We start from the raw sequence: 19426 nt of genomic DNA on the forward strand, positions 1-19426 counted from the left end.
TAATTTGGATGATGAAGACGTGGCAAGCACGAACATCGCCAGCGTTAGTCCAACAAAGAATATGCATGTTTCGAAAAAGCAAGCAGAAAACTCTCTTCTGTATTGGTAGCACCACCAAAACTTCGATTGGACAATCTTGAGCCCGTATAAAGGGATACCTCTATCACTGATATGGACCCTTCACCAAGGTAGATTCATACTTTAGTGATGCCAAGCTCAACCTTAACCCTGACGAGATGCAGGAAACAACACATTCAAAGTTCTTTACTAGTCAACTAATTAAGGAAGTACACTCCAAAGCCATTCCTTCAGAAAGCAATGTTCAAGAGTTCAATAAATTGACCATCGGTGAAGTGCCAACTAGTAGAAATTATGAGTCAAAGAAGCCACCTTACTCACTAGTATTCCCCTACGTGGCTTGGTCCAGCAGAATGACAAACAAAGCTTGTCTCAAGATTATGCTCCTCCACTATCTAAAGGAATCAAGCAATCAAATAAGGTGAAAATCAATGACCCCCAAGGTGGTAAGACTAAACTAATCAAGCCGATCATTGGTCTTCACCCTTTGGTCTCAAATGAACCACTTCTTTTGAAAAATCAACCCGAAGAAATGTCGGGGGCATTCAACTCAAAAACTTACCACCTCTTGCCACAATTAGGGTACGATTTTTCCTTTCCATCTCGACTCGACAAATTAAATCTTGAGTTTACTGGTGAAAAGATCCATGGACGTTAACTGAAGCTCAACATAAGTTGAGAAGACAACCCTTTTGTGTCGACCAACCGCACACTGGCTTAGGCTTTACTTCGAACGAACCTATAAAGATGAACATAAATAAAGAGAAAGACAATCGTGTAGCCATGTAATACATCATTCTATAGAAAGACAAAGATGATGAAAATCAAAGGCCAAATGACAACTGCGTCTCCATATTCAACCGACTCGGGACTCCTATTCCTCAACTTCTGTCTTTGAACGACTAGGAGAGACTATGAAGACTTCATCTAGCGTGTAGGGCATCGCCAACAAGGATTTGTGGCCAATTACCTCGAGGATGGTTCTGCACAACAACTGAAGAAAAGAAATCGACATGATGAAATAAACAAGTGAAAAGAAAATGGCGTAATTCAAACACTTCATGTGTCTCAACCGAGGGGGAGTAAGACGTCATTCCTGCTTATCCCTCTAAACAAGCCAATCAATGTGAAGCAACGCACTACCAAACGATCGTATGATTTAGAAGGCACTTTAAATAAAGAGGACAAAGAAAGTATCAAGCTACGTCCACCCAACCACACCAGAGTTGATGAAAACTCGGACTTAGACTTCTCCAAAAATAAGATAATGCTCACATGTGTAAAGATGGACAACATGAAACCTCCGTCATCTCAAATAAAAGATACGACCTTGGCCTGGCAAATGAAATTGCATGTTGCTCCATGACGCATGAGCTTAAACTACATGTTCCATGATGCACGAACTTAAATTGCATGTTACTCCTGGTCTGCAGAGTATAAACTGTGTATGACATCCCTCCTGTTAGTGGAACCGTTCTCAAGATGTATAATGGGTTGGGCTGGGTTAATTCAGTCCGAGATTCGATAGGACCAGCCCAGCCCAATGGCTCAGGATTATAATTTTTATTTTATTCTTTTAAGTTGACTATTCTAATAATTTTTTTTTATATTTTTGAAACTCTAAAATTTTCATCTTTATTGTTCTATTTCTAAATTTTTAGTAATTGAATTCATTAATACTCTCTTTTTCAAAAAATTATTTTAAATCCTTTTTTAATTTATTATCATTTAAGTTTATTATTGTAAATTTACTAGTCAATTATTATTTAAGTTTATTATATATTCTTAACTATTATTTTTCTATATATAAATTTTCTATGATTTAATTTATTATTTATAAATTTCAATAATTATTTATAAGAAGACCTCAATATCGTAAAAGAAAAAAAAACAAGCACATTAAGGGCTTAATGTGGGCCTGGTCCGCACCTCAAACGGGCCAATCCATGGGGTAGGCCTGGATTCAAACATAGACCCAATTTGGGCCCACTTAGACTCCCACTATTGGAGAAAATTGGCAATGTTGATAATGCTAGGATGAAGGTTTTGTTCAAGTCTAAACCTAAGCCTCCGATCGATTTGGGTTTCTTGAGGTGGGTGCGGCAGAGCCAACGAGCATTTCAAGAGTGGGCTGAGAAAGAGTTGAGAGAGGGAAATAGTTGACGGAGTTGAGAGAGAGAGAGTTGAGACAAAAATATTACTGACGAAGAGTTGAAAGAGAGAAACGTTTAACAAATTTTTTAGAGAGAAAAGGTTGGGAGAAGGAGAGAGAGATCGTGATCTCATGTGGAAGGTGCAAATATTGTGTCGGGTACATTGGCCCATTGGGTAAGAAGAATATTTTACCCTACCCAGACCCAATCATTTAATATAATGAGTCTGGGTCTCATTTAAAAATATGTTTCTGTGTCTGGGTCTACGCTTGTAATAATGGGTCTAAATTTGGATAATTTTGGCCCATTGACACGCCTAACTCCACTAATACAATTATTGCCCTTAGTTTGCATTCTATTACCTCTGTCTGTACCAATTAACACAACCTCAGCATTAGCATATTCCTCAAATATCCTATCATCTTCAAACATATCATAATTACTACAAACAAAAACACAATTTTATCCTTAGTGTCATCACCGCTCTCCTTAAGAATTCCCTCAAACCCGTTATTTCTCTCACCCCGTTCAGCTTCCTCTCCTGAAACCAAGCAGAGTTATCTATCACACAAATTCATTTAACATTTTACCTTCATAATTATTGACAACCTCAATTTCAACTAACCCGTCAAATGAAGATGCTCAACTTCATAGCTTTTGGGTATATATTCTTTTCATATCCTATGCATTTGCAAATTTTCATGGTTTTTACAATGTTTGTCAATGTTTTTCTCATATTTAAGCCAAAATTTGTGCCAGCAAAGTCAAAAGCTCTATATTCTCCCTATATACTCCGCGTTTCGAGCAAGATTCATGACTCCACCATAATTCATTTTTCATGTAAAACAACTAGGATTTCCCCATCAAATCTAATTATACTATTTCATGTAATATTTTCAATAACAAATAAAAAATAAAAAACAAAGCGGAAAAAGCCACGATCAAACACTAAACAGAAAATAAATTGGTACTAAATAATAAACTCAAACTCATTTAGCCAAATTAGTGATAAATAAACCCAGACTCAAATGATGATAATTAATATAATGATTCAAAAATAAAAATAAATGTGACACACATTCATGAAAAAGACAATAAATACTTCCATAACTGGGGTAAAATCTAGTGAGTGCTTGTTGCATCTTGCCATTCTCCACAAAATTGCAGGAAAGTCAATTATGAGTTCAAGTTCTAACATCAATCCATTGTCCTGCTTTAAAAAATTAGAGATTTTTTCTGTAGGAATTTTAGTCAGTTTTAGGGATCTAATAAAAAATTCAATGGAATCTGATTTGGGTGGAAATCCACACAATCTCTTTGGTCGGGTGAGTTGGTCCTTTAAGTGGTTCGAGGTCGCTATTTCTCCCAAACTAGTGATTGGGCTCTGAGAAAAGAAGCAGATCGTTAGGCTTGTTGGAATGGCCCCCAACTAAAACCCTCCGATGCTTAAGTCAGTATTTAGTTTCGAGGTCATAAAAGTAGGTCGCTAGAGAGATGTAGAGCTGAAGCGGCCAGAAAGTAAAAAGTAGTGAAGTCAACGTACCATTAATATACTGACTATGGAGTATTTATAGAGATAAGTTGGGGGTCTGGGTGGCCCAATGCGCGTCCTCCAAGTGTCTCGAGTTATCGGGTCGGGTCGCGATATATTTACAGGCCAAGTGCATCAATTGTTCTACATCACTAGGAGGATCTCTTGCTAACACCAACGCGAACAGTCCTTTCTTCAATCCATGTATCAATATGCTTGTCATCATGTCGATCTACAAATCCTGCACCTCTAAGGTCTCGTTATTAAATCTCCCTATAAAATTTTTAAGGGATTCATCGCTTTCTTGTCGGATCGTGAACAAGTAGGTCTCTGATCTTTTTTATTTCCTTTTGCTGGCAAAGTGAAATGCAAACTTTTGTACCAATTGCCCGTATGATCCGATGGTTCCACTTGGCAAGCTAGTACACCATTCTTGTGTCTTCCCTGTCAAATTAGTCACAAACAACTTTGCATTAATGAAATCCGTTTGCCCGTACAAATTCATTACCAATTCGAAAGCAGAGATGTGCTCCCATGGATCCTTCGACCCATCATATTTGGGTAGGTCGGGCAATCGAAAGTTGAACCCACGACTTTGGTCAGAATTTTGTTGGCAAAAGGCGAGTTCCTATTCTACTTCACCAGATCTCCTCGCTTCTTCAGGTCATCTATCTGTTGCTTTAGTTTTTTATCTACTTCCCCACACTTTCCACTTCAACTCTGGAGATCGCTGGTTCTCTCATCTCGATGTTGCTACATGCGGCTACTGATCTCTCTCTTACTCGGCTGGTTCCCGGCATCTGTTCCATGTTCCTCCACATGCGACCAATTCCTTCCACGTGATTATTCGCGATCGCTTTCCTCTACTCTTCAATTAGCCTTCTCCTTGATGGTCCCCAGTAGCCGATGACACCATTTTCCTTTCATGCTCCACCATAACATTCCTACTTCCTATCTCGATCATCTGTTGCTTCTCTTCCTCCTTAGATGCAATCTTCCCTCTTGCTCATGCCTTGATGACTCGGACATGGCAAATTCTCCTTTGCTGGATATTTGAGTCCTTCAACCACCTAAACCAAATCAAAGGAACTCTCCTCAGGATTCCCACAAACGGCGCCAGGATCCGGGTCGAAATCCATGCGACCTCCTTGGTCGGGTGAGTTGGTCCTCCAAGTGGTTCGAGGTCACTACCTCTCCCAAACTAGTGATTGGGCCCTAATAAAAGAAGCAGATCGTTAGGTTGGCTAGGGTGGCCAGCTAAAACCCCCCGATGCTTAAGTCAGTGTTTGGTTCTGAGGTCGTAAAAAGCGAGCTGTAGAGCCGAAGTAACCAGAAAGTAAAAAGTGGTGAAGTCAACGTATCATTAATGTACTGACTATGGAGTATTTATAAACAAAAGCTGGGGGTCTGGTTGGCCCAATGCGCGTCCTCCACGTATCTCGGGTTACCGGATCGGGGTCGGATCTTAAAAGTGCACGAATCCTTCTGGCAAACTTGTAATTTCATGCCCTTCCAGGGGCAAATTGATCTTTCTACAATAAATTAGGATTTTACCCCATCAGAATCTAACCACGGATTTGGTAGAAATAGAAAAGGGGGTAAAATTGGGGCTCCCAAAAGCGGTTGAATGAAGATGAAGCCCTAGAAGCAGTTCTTCCTTGTTTGGTGTGTGTTTGGTTCCGGTAAAAAGTAAAAGTATAAAAGAAGTACAAGTAAAAATAAATATATAAAAGATAATTTGGTGTTTGGTTAGGGAAAGAGATGGAGGTAAAGTAAAATTTGATGTATATGAAACTCCTCTGGAGTATAATTTGTTTCTGTCCAAAATTTACAATTTTTATTTTTATTTACTCTATTACTACTACGAAAATATAATATTTTAACCATGGCTAATTAAAAGTAAAACAATTATAGCCAATAATCATTGATCATGGCCCAATGATTGTTGGCCGTAATATTTGTGATAGTAGGTAAAATATTTGACATAGCTAAAATTTATGACAAATATTTAATGGGTAAAATGCAATTTACCTCCCTGTGTTAATCAAAAAGAGCAAAAAACCCCTTGTGAATAAAAAATAGCAATTTAACCCCCATATTTTGAAAAATGGAGCAAAAAACCCCCTCACGCGAGTTCATGTGTTTCACGCGCCTTTTCTTATTTTTTATTTTTAATTACAAAATTACATTTATAGTCTTATCTATAAACCGTTGGATTTTCTTTGAATTAAGATTGAAATTTAATTAGTCAATTAATGGTGTAGATTTTTTTAGTTACTTTACATCTAACGGTGTAAAAATGGAAAAATTGGAATATATAAATTAAAATTATATATGTAATATATATTTATATGGGTGAGTAGCAATTTACCCTACTACATTTATACAGATATGGTAGAGGGGCACATTCCCTATAGTATTGAAAATGAGCATATTACCCCCTATGAAAAGAATAGGACCAAATGCACAAAACCCCACCGTATTTTAAAAAGTTTGCAAAAAAAACCCTCATATTATGGGAATAGGTTAAAAACCCTCCTGTGTTTTGTAAAACTCAGCGACAACACCATTTTCATTAGTAATTAATGGAAGGTGCATTACATGCGCTTTTTGTGCATGTAGGGGTATTTTTAATATTTTTTTACCTTTTTCTTAGGTATTTTTTACTAAAATGCCCTTCTTTGTTTTGTTTTGGTTTTGTATTTTTTTATAATTTAAATTAAAATATAAATTTTATTTAATCTATTTAATATTAAATATTAAATTACATTATATTTAAATTCAAATAATTTATAATTATTAATTTTTAAATGTAAAATTATTTTTAATTAATTAAAATATATATTTAATTATAATTATTTTTAATTAGCTAAAATATTTAATTATTATAATTATTTAAAATATTCTTAATTAACTAAACATATTTTAATTAATATAATTAAATTTAATTAAAAATTTAAAAAAAGAAAAATCAAACAATTTTCGCCCCTTTTTCGCTGAAAACTTGTTTCTAAGTTTCCAGCGCCGTCCGGATGAGTTTCCGACAGCCAATGGTACCATTCGAATCCTCTTTCCAAGAGGAATATTTTCATACCTTCAATTTGAATTTTTGATCAATTCGAGAGACGGACTCAAGCAACGATCGTCGAACATGTTTGCCATTGATTTGTCGTTGTCCGGTCAAATTTCAGCCTTAAACCACCACAATCAGACTCGTCTCTTAAAGATGATTATAACGAGACTGACTTCACTCAATTTAATAAAGAATTTATGTAGATAGGGCAGCGGGGGTAAGTGGGTGGGGTAGTTAGCTTTTTATTAATATATAATAATAATATATGTTTTAAATTTTAAATTATTTATATATAATATAAGTTAAACAATTTGTTGAATCTAGACCTTTTATTTTTCTAAAATATAACGGTTGAAATTAATTTATTAGATCTAACGATCAATATTTGATCAAAAAAGATCCAATGGTCATTAAAATAAAAAATAATATATATTAAGTAAGGGTATAACGATCATTTTTTTAAAAAATTAACACTATTGATTAGTAAGGGTATAACGATCATTTTTTTTAAAAATTAACACCATTGATTGGATTTAACGGAGATGAGGCAATTGAAATGAGTTTTACAAAATACAGAGGGGCTTTTAACCTATTCCCATAATAGGAGGAACTTTTTTTGCAGACTTTTTAATACACAGGGGGATTTTATGCATTTTGTCCGAAAAATATAGTAATTTACCTCCTATACTTTTTAAAACAAAGCAATTTACCAACTGCTTCATTTTAAAAAGTATAGGGAGATAAATTATTGTATTTTAAAAATACAGGGAGGTAAATCGCTATTTATTTTTTCATCAAAAGGTAATTTGCTCATTTGCAAATGACAAGGGGTTGCTTGTATGTTTTTCTATATTTATATATATGCAATGAAAATATGTTATATATATATACATAAAGATATAGACAATGATGAAATGACGACGACTGAGGCTGTGGCAGTGATGGAGGTTGCAACGACCGAAGAGGCGGAGGGGAAGGGGTGAGGCGAAGACGGCGACAACTGATGTTGAATGAGAGAGAGATTGACAGGGGGAGGAGAAGAGGAGCGCGAAACTGGGGGGTGGGGAAGGAGGAGGCAAGGTAGACTTGAGAAGTGGGAGGAGAGGCAGATAGGCGGGGAGGTGTAGGCCAGGTGAGTTTGACGAGGGGAGGAGGAGGAGAGGCGGCGGAGCTGAAGCTTTGGCTGAGGAAGAAGAAGGGAAAATACATACATATTATGTTGTATGTATATATGTATTTATATATATAAATATATATATTAATGTTATATATAAATACAATCAACTAAAAAATTGCACAACAAGCGCTTGTATAACATAATAACACAGGTAGTGTTTGGTTTCATTTTTGGGCCATCTCGGTGATGGGCCAAAATATGATAAATGTTTGCCTTGATTTGTTTTGTAAGTTTTGGCGGTGTTTTGAAAGAGTGTCTCATTTGTTTTTGGTCAAAATAAGTCTACACTAATTATAGGCCCTATAACTAAAAAAAATATATATACATACTCATATATATATAAATATACATAAAAGAGATAGAATTTGACAATGAATAGTAGTTTTTATCTCCCACTAAATAATATCAAACATACCATACTTATTATTATGTCAAAAAATAAATCCAAACATATATACTATCTCTAACATATATTTATTTATCTTTGTTTTTCTCTCTCTATATCCACATAACACACCAAAACAAGTTAAAAATAAAACCAAACATAGTGTACAGTACTTAAGGGTTTTTTGCTTTATTTCTAAATACACAAGAAGTAAATTGCTAATTTTTTTTCACATGGGGGGTTTTTGCTCTTTTTGGTTAACAAAGGGGGTAAACTGCAGTTTTTCCAAAATTTAGTCTTGGTTAAAAATATATATTTTTGCATCTATTTTATTTAATCATAATTAATAAAAATTATTTGACACTGTTTTATGTCCATAGCTATTAAAATTAAAGGCAATAGTCATTTTTTCTAGTGTACGTATTTCCATATATACCTATGTATATAATTTTTTCTAATTATTTTTTCCTTTTCGCTGATAATACCGCACATAATTGTCACAAAAAAAATAACAAAATTGTTGGAAAACTACTACATGGAAGTCGATAATCAGATAAATAATCTTAGTAAATTTTATTTTATTTAAATTTAAACAATTTAGAATAAATGAACATTTTGATAAATAATTTTTTTAATATTCTTATTTGATATATATATTTTTATTAATAAAGTTTTTAAATTTTTGATATACTAAAATTATATTAGTGTAATATTAATTAATTTATTTTTTAATACAAAATAAAGAGAAAGATTATTCAGTAAAATTATAAAAATTAATTTTTTTTTCTCAATCCGTTTTCTGGTACCAAACAAAGGAAAGAATTTGAGATTTACACCCATTCCAATCATACCAAACAATTTGAAGAAAAACTATTATTCTCTCCGTCTTCTTTCTCCTTTCACTTATCCTCCTCCTTTCAATTTTTTTTTTTTTCTCTTAATTGAACCAAACGAATCCTTAACTGTATCACATGCCAAACATATGATGTAACTCAATTTCGTAAAATAATTGACAGTTTAAGGACCAATATTATGATCTCAAAATATTTGAGCTATAAAATAGAACAAGTTATATAGTTTGAGAACTAAAAGTGGAATACTCCCTTAAAATATACTAAACATAATTACAGGACTTTATGATACAAAATAGGATTATTCTAATACAATGTACATTCAAGTTCGATTAGTTTTTTCTTTAAAAGCTTTGGAACTAACTGAAAATATTGCGAGAATCGTAAAACTATTGAGGAGATTGTGCGGGGCAGGAGCAAATTTGGATTTGAATGTCTTTGGAGTAGATACGTGTCTGGTTATGGAAGAGAATTACGAGCCCTCCAACCCTACGTTCAATTTTAGGGATTGGGAACGGATGACGGAGAGATTTGAGTACATCAAAAACAAATGCTATCATATATTTGTAATTGCAGGAAGAGGAAGGAGAGAGAGAGAGAGAGAGAGAGAGAGAAGAGAGAGGAGAGAGGAGAGAGGAGAGAGGAAGAGGAGAGAGGAGAGAAGGGAGAGAGATTCATTGCCATTCTTAGTTACACACGTACCATTAAATTCATTGCCATTCTTAGTTCTTAAATTCATTCAATGGAAGATTATTGATATCGCAATAGCCTCAAGATTCTCGCTTGTTCTCTCTCTATCTCTCTCACATTTGTTTTTTTTTTATTTTTTATCTGTCTTGTGTCCAAAACCCACCAAGAAATCAAGGCTGCCCTTCTTTCTCTGCCATGTTTAAGTACGTTTGTTGTCCCTGAACGGCGAACTCGTCTTCTGATTTGCAGTTCATGACTATGGGATAGGATTTTTGGAAACAATTTACTTGAAATTCGAACCCCAGGGTGAGTTGAATTTGCATGGAATGATCGTTTTTTGGCGCTCTCAAGAAGGATAATAGGTTGGGAAGTTGCAGTTTCAACGAGCATTCATGGCATCTTACCAACTCATCAAAGAGTCAGACGAAGATGAGACATTGGATTTGCAAAGGAAGGATTATACTCTGCACGTGGAGGGCTACAATGTTGATGTTGAGTCTGCTTTCCAGAAAATGAATCCATCTTCTCCTTCGTTGCGATCAGGGTCCGATACTGGTGCTAATGCCTCCTCCAGGAGCACTTCAGCCTCTGTTCGCCTTGTGTCCCTTGACGTTTTCCGTGGCCTTACTGTTGTGGTAACTTTATGTCTTGATTGCAATATTTTTTTTATTATTATCTTGTTTCAATACTCTCTATTATCTGTACAAGTCTTTGTTGTTGTTATCTTTTCCTCCTGCAATTTGAACAACTTAATAGTTTCTGTCATCTAAGTCCATCGTAAACATTATGTCTTAATTGTTTATGTTTATTTCCAACAAGAAATAGGAAGTGAAGGCTATATGTAATGGGAGAAACTTAAGAAAGGAATAGACTTCGAGAACTAAACAGTGCAAACTAAAAACATTTAAGAAATATATTACAGTACTATTCCATGTAATCATATTCTCTCTTAAAGACTATGATAAGAGTATGTGAGCATGAAGTCGCAGAGCAAACTGAAACTTTAAATTATTTAAGAATGAAACTGAGAGGCTGAAAACTTTTCTTGATGATATTGAAAAGCATTGGAAGAAACTGATAGAAATAGCAGCAGAAGCATATATGTAATGGAGTTAGAAACTCAGGGGGGCACAAGAATGGTAAATTTTCACCTAGTTCATGAAGATTGGGAATGCATTGAAAAAGCAGAAAACGAGAATAGAGTTGAGACTGGCTGCAATCTCACTCCAAGTCTGACAGTGTTCTCAGGAAGGATTAACTATTAGGTGTAAATCATGCTTACTGAAATTTACTTTTATTGAAGATTGGAGCTAGCACAAGAAGATCGGTAATTGTCCATTCGTTTTCTTAACTTCAGTTTTCTTTTCTGGCAGTTGATGATTCTTGTTGATGATGCTGGTGGGATCCTACCAACTATCAATCACTCACCATGGAATGGCTTGACCCTGGCAGATGTAGTTATGCCATTTTTCCTCTTCATGGTTGGTGTGTCACTTGCTCTTGTATACAAGGTAGTTAATTAATATGTAAAAAAGGTACTAAGACACGGTTTAAAAGGTCGTGGCTATACATTCCTTCAAAATCCAAATCGACCATCATCATAAAGTCTACTACATCTAGTAGAGCAGCATCCTATTGCTGCTTATGTTGGAAAAGTTTTACTGGGTAGTTAAATAATATACTTTGAGGAATTAGTTCATTGTATGTTTCACCTGTCTGCACAATTGGTATTTAGCATTTGGGTGCTGCTTTTAGACACTCTTTCAACTAACTATTCTCTGTTTTCTATTAGAATATGTCTTCAAGAGCTGCTGCGTCAAAAAAAGCAATTCTTCGGGCACTAAAGCTTTTAATTCTCGGGGTTTTTCTCCAAGGTACACTTCTCAACTTTATTTGTATGTACCTTTGAGAAATATTCTCTGTTGATGATGGTTTGGGTAAGTATCAAAAAGGAGGAACTTGATATAGATCAGCGTTTCTAAACCCTGGAGAGACCCGTTGGTTAACCTTGTGGCCAGAGTGGGACACTCGAAAATGGGGTCACCCTGTGGCCCGTGATGAATGGGGCATCATGGGCAAAACCTGTGGAACCAGGTGACCAGGGCGAGCTCGATCTAACCCAATTCCGGACTTAATCATTTATTTGTTCACTCATTGCTGCATATTATTTCATCTCTCATGTATCAGGTGGCTATTTCCATGGTATTAACAATCTAACATATGGCGTGGACATCGATCTCATCAGGTGGATGGGTATATTGCAGGTGCGTGACATCAGCTCCAAGTTTTGAATTTTCAATTGATAACATCAATTATGTGAATAATTTATTTATTAACAATTTAATGCTATATTTTTGAAGTGTACAAACACCATTGATCTTTTTCTTTTTTGTATATCTGTGTGTGTATCCTTCAGAGAATTGCAGTAGCATATTTGGTGGCAGCAATGTGTGAGATTTGGCTTAGAAATGATGAAAAAGTTAGTTCTGGGTCATCTCTTCTAAAGAAGTACCAATGGCACTGGTAAGTTGTATTATATAGTTAAATCCATTAGAGTGGAGAAGTTTCAGGATAAATTTCTCTTGTGAAGCTATAGTGATAATGGAGACAAACAAAATGAAGACTGTTTAGCTTTGTTTGAATTTCACCCTGGGTATATGCACAGCCCCGAGCTTGAACAGGGTCATTTTATCCTGTGACCGGCTTCTCAAATTATCACTTTTGGTGTGAATGATGTCAAGGTTTTATGCACATTTTGTGAATTCAGGATTCAGATACAATTACTAGTGTTTTGGACGTCACATGGAAGTGTGTATAAACATTTGAACATACGTAAGGTGGGGAGTGTCAAGAACTTTTTTTTTTTTTTTTTTGGGTTTGGGGGGGGGGGGGGAGAGTGTGTCAAGAACTTGAATTGCCAACTTTGGGTTCCCTCTGAAAGTGTCTTGATTTTTACAAGTAGGCAGATCCCATTTATGGTAGCAGTAAACAGATGCAAGGGTTCTCCAGAGATGATATTTACACAGAAAAATCTTGACAAATATTCATTATAATGTATTTCAAGAGAGAATATATATCATAACCAAGAATGCGTAATGGGAATGGGATAAAGCATAACTTTTAAGATACTACTTTGTAGTTCTGGTTTAGGTTTTACCGTTTCAGACTTGTGCTAAGGACTGGATAACCATGACCATCTCTATGAGGTCGAGCATATGCCGAGTGCTGGTCAGAGACACCTAGTCTGACTTCTCTTTTGTTAACTAGTTCTCTTAAACTGCTCTTAATTTACGATATATATTTTTATTGTTTTCCTAAACACAATATCCTCGGCTTCATGCTTGAATCAGGATTCTCCTTTGTGATAATTTCAGGATTCTGATGTCCATGCTCAGTACCATGTATCTGCTATTGTTATATGGTCTGTATGTTCCTGACTGGGAGTATAAGATTCCAATTGGAGCACCTGCGGAGGCTAAGATATTCATGGTAGGTTCTTGTATTTCATAGTTGTCAAAAACATAACAGACTGGACTTTTGTGGTGGTTACGTGAAGTAGTTTGACATCGTTCATTTGCTGTTGAAGGTGAAATGTGGGGTGCATGGTGACACTGGACCCGCATGTAATGCTGCTGGAATGATTGATCGTATGATTTTGGGTGTTCAACACTTATACCGGAGGCCAATATATGCTCGAACAAAAGTAAAATTTCTATTCTAGAGAGTTAAACACTGGCATTTTCTATATCTATATGCTTTGGTGTTCTGAATCCTACTCTTTGACAGCAATGCAGTATCAACTCACCAGATTATGGCCCACTTCCTCCAAATGCTCCTTCATGGTGCCAAGCCCCCTATGATCCAGAAGGAATTTTAAGGTTTTATTTTGCATCTTTGCACTTATATGTCATTTCAATAGCTCATGATAGTATAATTCAGACAGTAAAGAAAAAGACATACGAGTATATAAATGGAAAGTTAACCAATTAAAATAGAAGCTCATTGTGTGATTTCTAGTTGAGATGACCAAATGCTGGAATTCTTGATTGGTGAAGGTGATTGGCGTGGAATGTTTAGCTCATGATATAGTAGTGTGAACAGTGGATTTTTCTTCAATTAGTGTTAAAAAGAAATAATTTCAAGATTCAGTTGTAGCATAAGGACTCGTGTTTCTACTTGTAAAATTTTGTTGGTCCAATTACAGGTTAATTTTCTAGAGGTTTTTTGGTAATACTATAGTCTTAGGTGAATGGACATTATTGACAAACAGGTAAGCCTGCTGTCTCATTTTGGAACTAAGTGTAGGTTGGAAGGCTCCCAGAAGTTTATGTATGATTTGTTCAAACCTATTGTAGTTAATCTTCAATCCTTTTATACACACCCCAGATCCAACCACTTTATACCTTTCTTTAGCTTATTACTTCCTTTCAGTTTTTACCGATAATCTTATTTTGTCATTTTGCAGTACAGTAATGGCAATTGTCACATGCTTGATAGGCTTACAATTTGGGCACATTATTGTCCACTTTAAGGTAAAAACATTAATATCATCTAGTGAGAAACCACTTAGTTTTTGTCTCATGATTTACGTTTCACAGTTGAAGACTGCCTGATTGTTCTCATCTTCCTTGATGTCACTCAGGATCACAGAAATAGACTTTTGTTGTGGATAGCACCATCTTCAGCTTTTATAGTCCTGGGTGTGCTATGTGACGTCTTTGGTAACATCTTCATTTTATTGTTTTCTCAAATGTCAAATTACCTAGCGTGTTTAGTTCTTTTCGTAATCTTTGTTGTCAACATAAAGGTTGTTAGGTAATATCAGAAAATATATCACTCTATATAAGAGGACATATATTACAAACATACACATGTATATATATATATAGAGAGAGAGAGAGAGGGGGGGGGGGCATTATGGAACTAATTCACAGTTTATAATGTTTGTGCCACTGACGATGTATTTGCTTATTGTTGTAGGCATGCACATCAACAAGGCACTGTACTCTTTCAGTTATACATGCGTTACTGGTGGTGTTGCAGGGCTTCTACTTGCTACAATTTATTTGGTGGTGAGCCTTCATAATCCCTAGAGTTTTATATAGCTAGTGGTATTCACTTTTAAGAGCCTTAAGTAACTGATATTGATCCAACCACGCCATGGACATAAAAAAGCTGATGATGCGCTCTTCTCTTTCAGGTGGATGTGTATGGATGCAGACGGTATGCACTGGTACTTGAATGGATGGGTATGAATGCTTTGCTGATATATATTCTTGTAGCCTGTAATATCCTACCTCTTATTCTACAAGGATTTTATTGGAGAGATCCTCGTAACAACATTGTAAGTATTAGCTCTGAGGTCTTTGGTGAAGTTTCATTTCCATGTTCTTTTAGATTTTCCTTCTCCTTATCTATATAACAAATCTTTGCAGCTAAGTTTGGTTGGAATCGGGAAACAAACTCAATGATCGGTTGTTTACTTTGGGGAATTTGGTCGATGAGTTTAGGCTGGATCGCTTGGATAGGGTTCTTGAATAGTAACATGATGGGCGGTCTGGATTGTACTTCACCAAGACTGTAAGCCATGGCATCTCCATGTGTTTTCGCTTGCGCGGACGAGCGCACATGTCCACGCGTAATTTCCTGGATGCAAGCACGGAGCAGGTGGAGCATTAACAGATGTAGAAATAGTTATAAGACATGATCTTTAGGAAACTGGGAGTTTGCCTGCTGGTAATTCCATCCACTTGGTCTCCCAATGTGATTCAAGATACAGTTGAAAACTTGAAATACAACAAGAGTTATTTAATTTTATGTCTTCATGTCTTCGACAAGTGACACAAGAGATATTGACACCATCATTCAAGTGAACTTTTCTTTTTTAGTTTGTAATTATGTGAATAGCCATGAATATGTTACTAGTTACACGCACAGATGTACATGTGAATAAGAATATACAAACACTCGTTATCTATATATGTGACAAAGTGCATATATCTTTCGTAAATTTGAGATGATAAATTGACATAAATTTTTTTTTTTGATGACAAATGTAAAAACGGGCACAGTTAATATAGCAAGATGTAATTTACCCCTAAAATAAATAATTGACCTTAAATGTCTACTATTTGAAAGTTTTTAAAGAAATATGGACTCTCCTAATTCTCTTTGTTCTCTCGCACACACTACTTCACCTAAAAATACACACTTCACACGGAATTCATGTTGACGCCGCGGCCGACGAGGATGAAGACGATATGGTGGCGGGGATAGATGGCGGCGAGTTGGGGAATGTTGTTGACGAACATGGAGGGTAGGCGAACAACAACAACGCAACAACGATCGATGACAGTTTGGATGGGGAAGATGCGCCGGCGATTAATCTGTACCCCATGGAGTTTCAGTTTGCAGATTTTATTGTTTTGGCCAATAGAGTAATCAACAAAGGGGATGACGAATCTATTCGTGCATTGAACGATCTCCACTGGCGTTGGATAGCGAAATATGGAGAAGGCGACAGGAATTCGCAGGAGTTGCTGTTTCGCCGTTTGGTGCGCTTGACGGCTGAACAGGCGGCAGAGCATCCTCCTTGCTTCGCGTCATCGCTGCAGATCTCTGAAAATAGGGTTGCTGCAGATTTGAATCTTAGGGTTTCTATGGTGCCGCTAGTGGCGCGAGATGAAGCTCCCATGGTTGCCCAGACTCCCACGGCTTTGAATCGTCCATTGATGACAGAAAATCAGCAACCTCCGCTGCAGGTTTCATCTGCTCACCCGCCGATGATGCTGCTGGAACTGCCTACTGCCGACGTTGTTTTTGTTGATGCTGCGCAGTGCACATGACTGCAGATGCCATGTCACAATTACTAACATTTTCGCCCACCGGAATCTTCGTCGGTAATGTGCCACTACAACCTTGTTCGAACTTCATGAATTATTACGATAAAATTGCCAATATTTTTCTTAATTCATCTCGAAAAATATTGACTTATGTGCCACCTATGATGCAAAATGGTGAAATTATTGTACGACCCACATTGTATGGTTCGAGATGGTTCACATCGCTGGAATGCGACAGAAGTGGGTTATTTTTTGGGCAAAAGACCGTATTTTCATCACGTAAAGGACTACGTCAAATCTATTTGGCCATTGTTAACAAAAGCCACGGCCACGGTTAATGGATTTTTCTTCTTCCGATTCAAAATTATAGTGACAATAGAAGAAGTTATAGAGGGCGGACCATGGTTGTTCCAAAGACAACCAATCGTGTTGCAGAAATGGGAGTCTGGCATGGTCCTAAGTAAGATGAAACATACCTAAGTCCCAGTTTAGGTATAACTTCGACACTTGCCAGTTGAATTGTGGACTAATGATGGCTTGAGTATCGTGGCAAGTGGCATTGGACGACCTCTTTATCCGGATGCGATCACACGCGCATGCACGAGATTGGATTTTGCTAGTGTATGTGTCATGCTTGATATCAATGCCAAACTCCTGAAGCATTTGGTTATTATGTCGCCAACAGAGGAAGTTAGAATACGAGTGGTTGCCCCCTAAATACACCACTTGCATGAGCATCGAACATGCCACGAAGGATTGCTCTTCCATGAAAGTACCAAAATCGCCAGTCAATGTTTATGTGCAGAAGACACGAGTGTAGCCGCTCATAGCTGAATCGGGTAAGGCTGTGGAGGAAGACAAGAATAACTCATGTGGAGATATTAATCAGCAGCCTATCATATTTGAGACTCCGAGTACCCCTGTCGCACAAGGAGTCAACAAAGGAAGGAATAAGGGTAAGGAGTTAGTCATCTTTAACACTTTTGATGCACTTAACTCCCTTGATGATGCAGATGATAACATTCGGGGTCCTAACATAAGCAGCCCCACCGCGGGTGATCCATGTTAAACGCCACTATATGGAACGTGTGTGGCTTGAACAAAAGGGACCATCAGCTAGCATTAAAAGACGTAGTAGCTGAGTTCAGGTTACAATTTATTGGCCTTCTTAAAACGCGTGTACGAATTACTAATATTGCTCGTATACAATCTTTCTTACTGCCTCAATGGAAGTGGTTTGTTGATCCTGTGTCTGTTGGGAATCGTATATAGATTGCATGGGATGACACTATTCTTGATGTTAATGTGATGAGTTAGGTGATTAATTTGTACACTGTCGTGTAACTATTAGAGCATTCCATACAAATGTGATTATTATTGTTGTTATGGTGCCACTGAAATTGCTGAGCGGCATGAGTTGTGGCAATCACTAGGGGTTTTGCGGGTCAATGTGTGGATGACCCGTGGATAGTAGGAGGAGATTTTAATGTTGTTCGTGACATCAGTGAGGTGTGTGGTAATTTTGGTGATATCAGATTGGCGATGGATGAATTTAATGCATGCATATAGGATATGAGATTGCTACAAATGCCCATGCAGGATGGATGGTACACGTGGCATAACCGGAGTTCGAATTCACGAAGTTTATGGAAGCGTTTGGATTGGATGCTCATAAATGACATATCGATTGAGTGTTACCCTAACTCATACTATTCAAGCCTCTCCCCACGCATTTCAGATCATTCATCACTGGTGCTTTGTGGAGATCAACAACAACAACTGGGAGGGTATGTTCAGATTTGATAATTACCTTATTCTTTCACCAAATTTTATTCCCAGTGTGCAGAATGTCTGGAAACATGACATTATTAGAGTGCCTATGTACGTGATTACGCAGAAACTAAAAGCTTTAAAACCATTATTCTAATAGTAATGACGCAATAAAGGAGATCTTTCGGAGAATGTATGACTGACTAAAGGATTCCTTGAGGAAGCACAGATCTTGGTTAGCTCGGATAGACAGAACGACCTCTTTCTACTTCTAGAACACTATTGTTGTTTGGTATACACCAAGGCGGCAAAAATGGAACAAATCATGTTATAACAGCGAGCCAAGATGCAATGGATGAAAGATGGGGATCAATGCTCACGAGTCTTCTTTTGCTAGATAGCTCAGCGACGTGCCACTCGAAAAATCTTGCAAATAAATGATGAACACGGGACCACCTACTCAGAGCCAAGAGCAGTTATTCATGAGTTTGTCTCTTTTTATCAGGCTCTGTTAGGTGGAGAAAGACGGAGGCATGTGATAGATACCTGATATCTGAGGCCATGGGCTAGACATGTCCTCAATGAGGAGGAAGGGCTTCAGCTCCTTACACCCGTCACTGCAGTTGACGTCAAACAGGCAGTATTTGATATTATTGAAGATAAAGCACCTGGATCGAATGGGTTCTCATCGGGTTTTTATAGAGCTGCCTGGCCAATTGTGGGTCCGGAGATTACGAAGGCAATCTTGGAGTTCTTTACCACGTGAAAACTGCTGAAGCAAATCAACACCACACTTCTGGCACTTATACCTAAGGTACATGCCCTATGATGGTCACAGATTTTCGTCCTATTTCATGTTGTAATATTTTATATAAG

General features: G+C 36.9%; 1 protein-coding gene across 2 annotated transcripts; it reads left to right on the plus strand.

Annotated features, from left to right (window-relative positions):
• Positions 1–9616: 9616 nt before the first annotated feature.
• On the plus strand, positions 9617–15833 carry LOC105160159 (uncharacterized). 2 transcript variants are annotated; one of them, XM_011077424.3, is made up of 13 exons: positions 9617–10573; positions 11312–11449; positions 11731–11812; positions 12126–12202; positions 12355–12461; positions 13313–13427; positions 13525–13641; positions 13725–13816; positions 14404–14470; positions 14581–14659; positions 14919–15010; positions 15139–15282; positions 15374–15833. In XM_011077424.3, the coding sequence occupies exons 1-13, from the start codon at positions 10331–10333 to the stop codon at positions 15407–15409; spliced, it is 1389 nt and encodes a 462-aa protein (XP_011075726.1). In that variant the 5' UTR covers positions 9617–10330; the 3' UTR covers positions 15410–15833. The 2 variants fall into 2 exon arrangements, with proteins under 2 accessions (XP_011075726.1, XP_011075727.1); XM_011077425.3 differs by having other exon boundaries at positions 11312–11419.
• Positions 15834–19426: the final 3593 nt, after the last annotated feature.

This window comes from Sesamum indicum, linkage group LG4 (assembly GCF_026168435.1).
Source record: "Sesamum indicum cultivar Baizhima isolate 11 linkage group LG4, ASM2616843v1, whole genome shotgun sequence".
NCBI classification, from domain to species: domain Eukaryota; kingdom Viridiplantae; phylum Streptophyta; class Magnoliopsida; order Lamiales; family Pedaliaceae; genus Sesamum; species Sesamum indicum.

Excerpts from the sequence above, each read along its gene's own strand:
- LOC105160159 (XM_011077424.3), top strand. The coding sequence starts at position 10,331 with ATGGCATCTTACCAACTCATCAAAGAGTCAGACGAAGATGAGACATTG. Across the intron at positions 13,817-14,403 it reads GATCCAGAAGGAATTTTAAG|TACAGTAATGGCAATTGTCA; the intron begins GTTTTATTTTGC and ends GTCATTTTGCAG. Across the intron at positions 14,471-14,580 it reads ACATTATTGTCCACTTTAAG|GATCACAGAAATAGACTTTT; the intron begins GTAAAAACATTA and ends GATGTCACTCAG.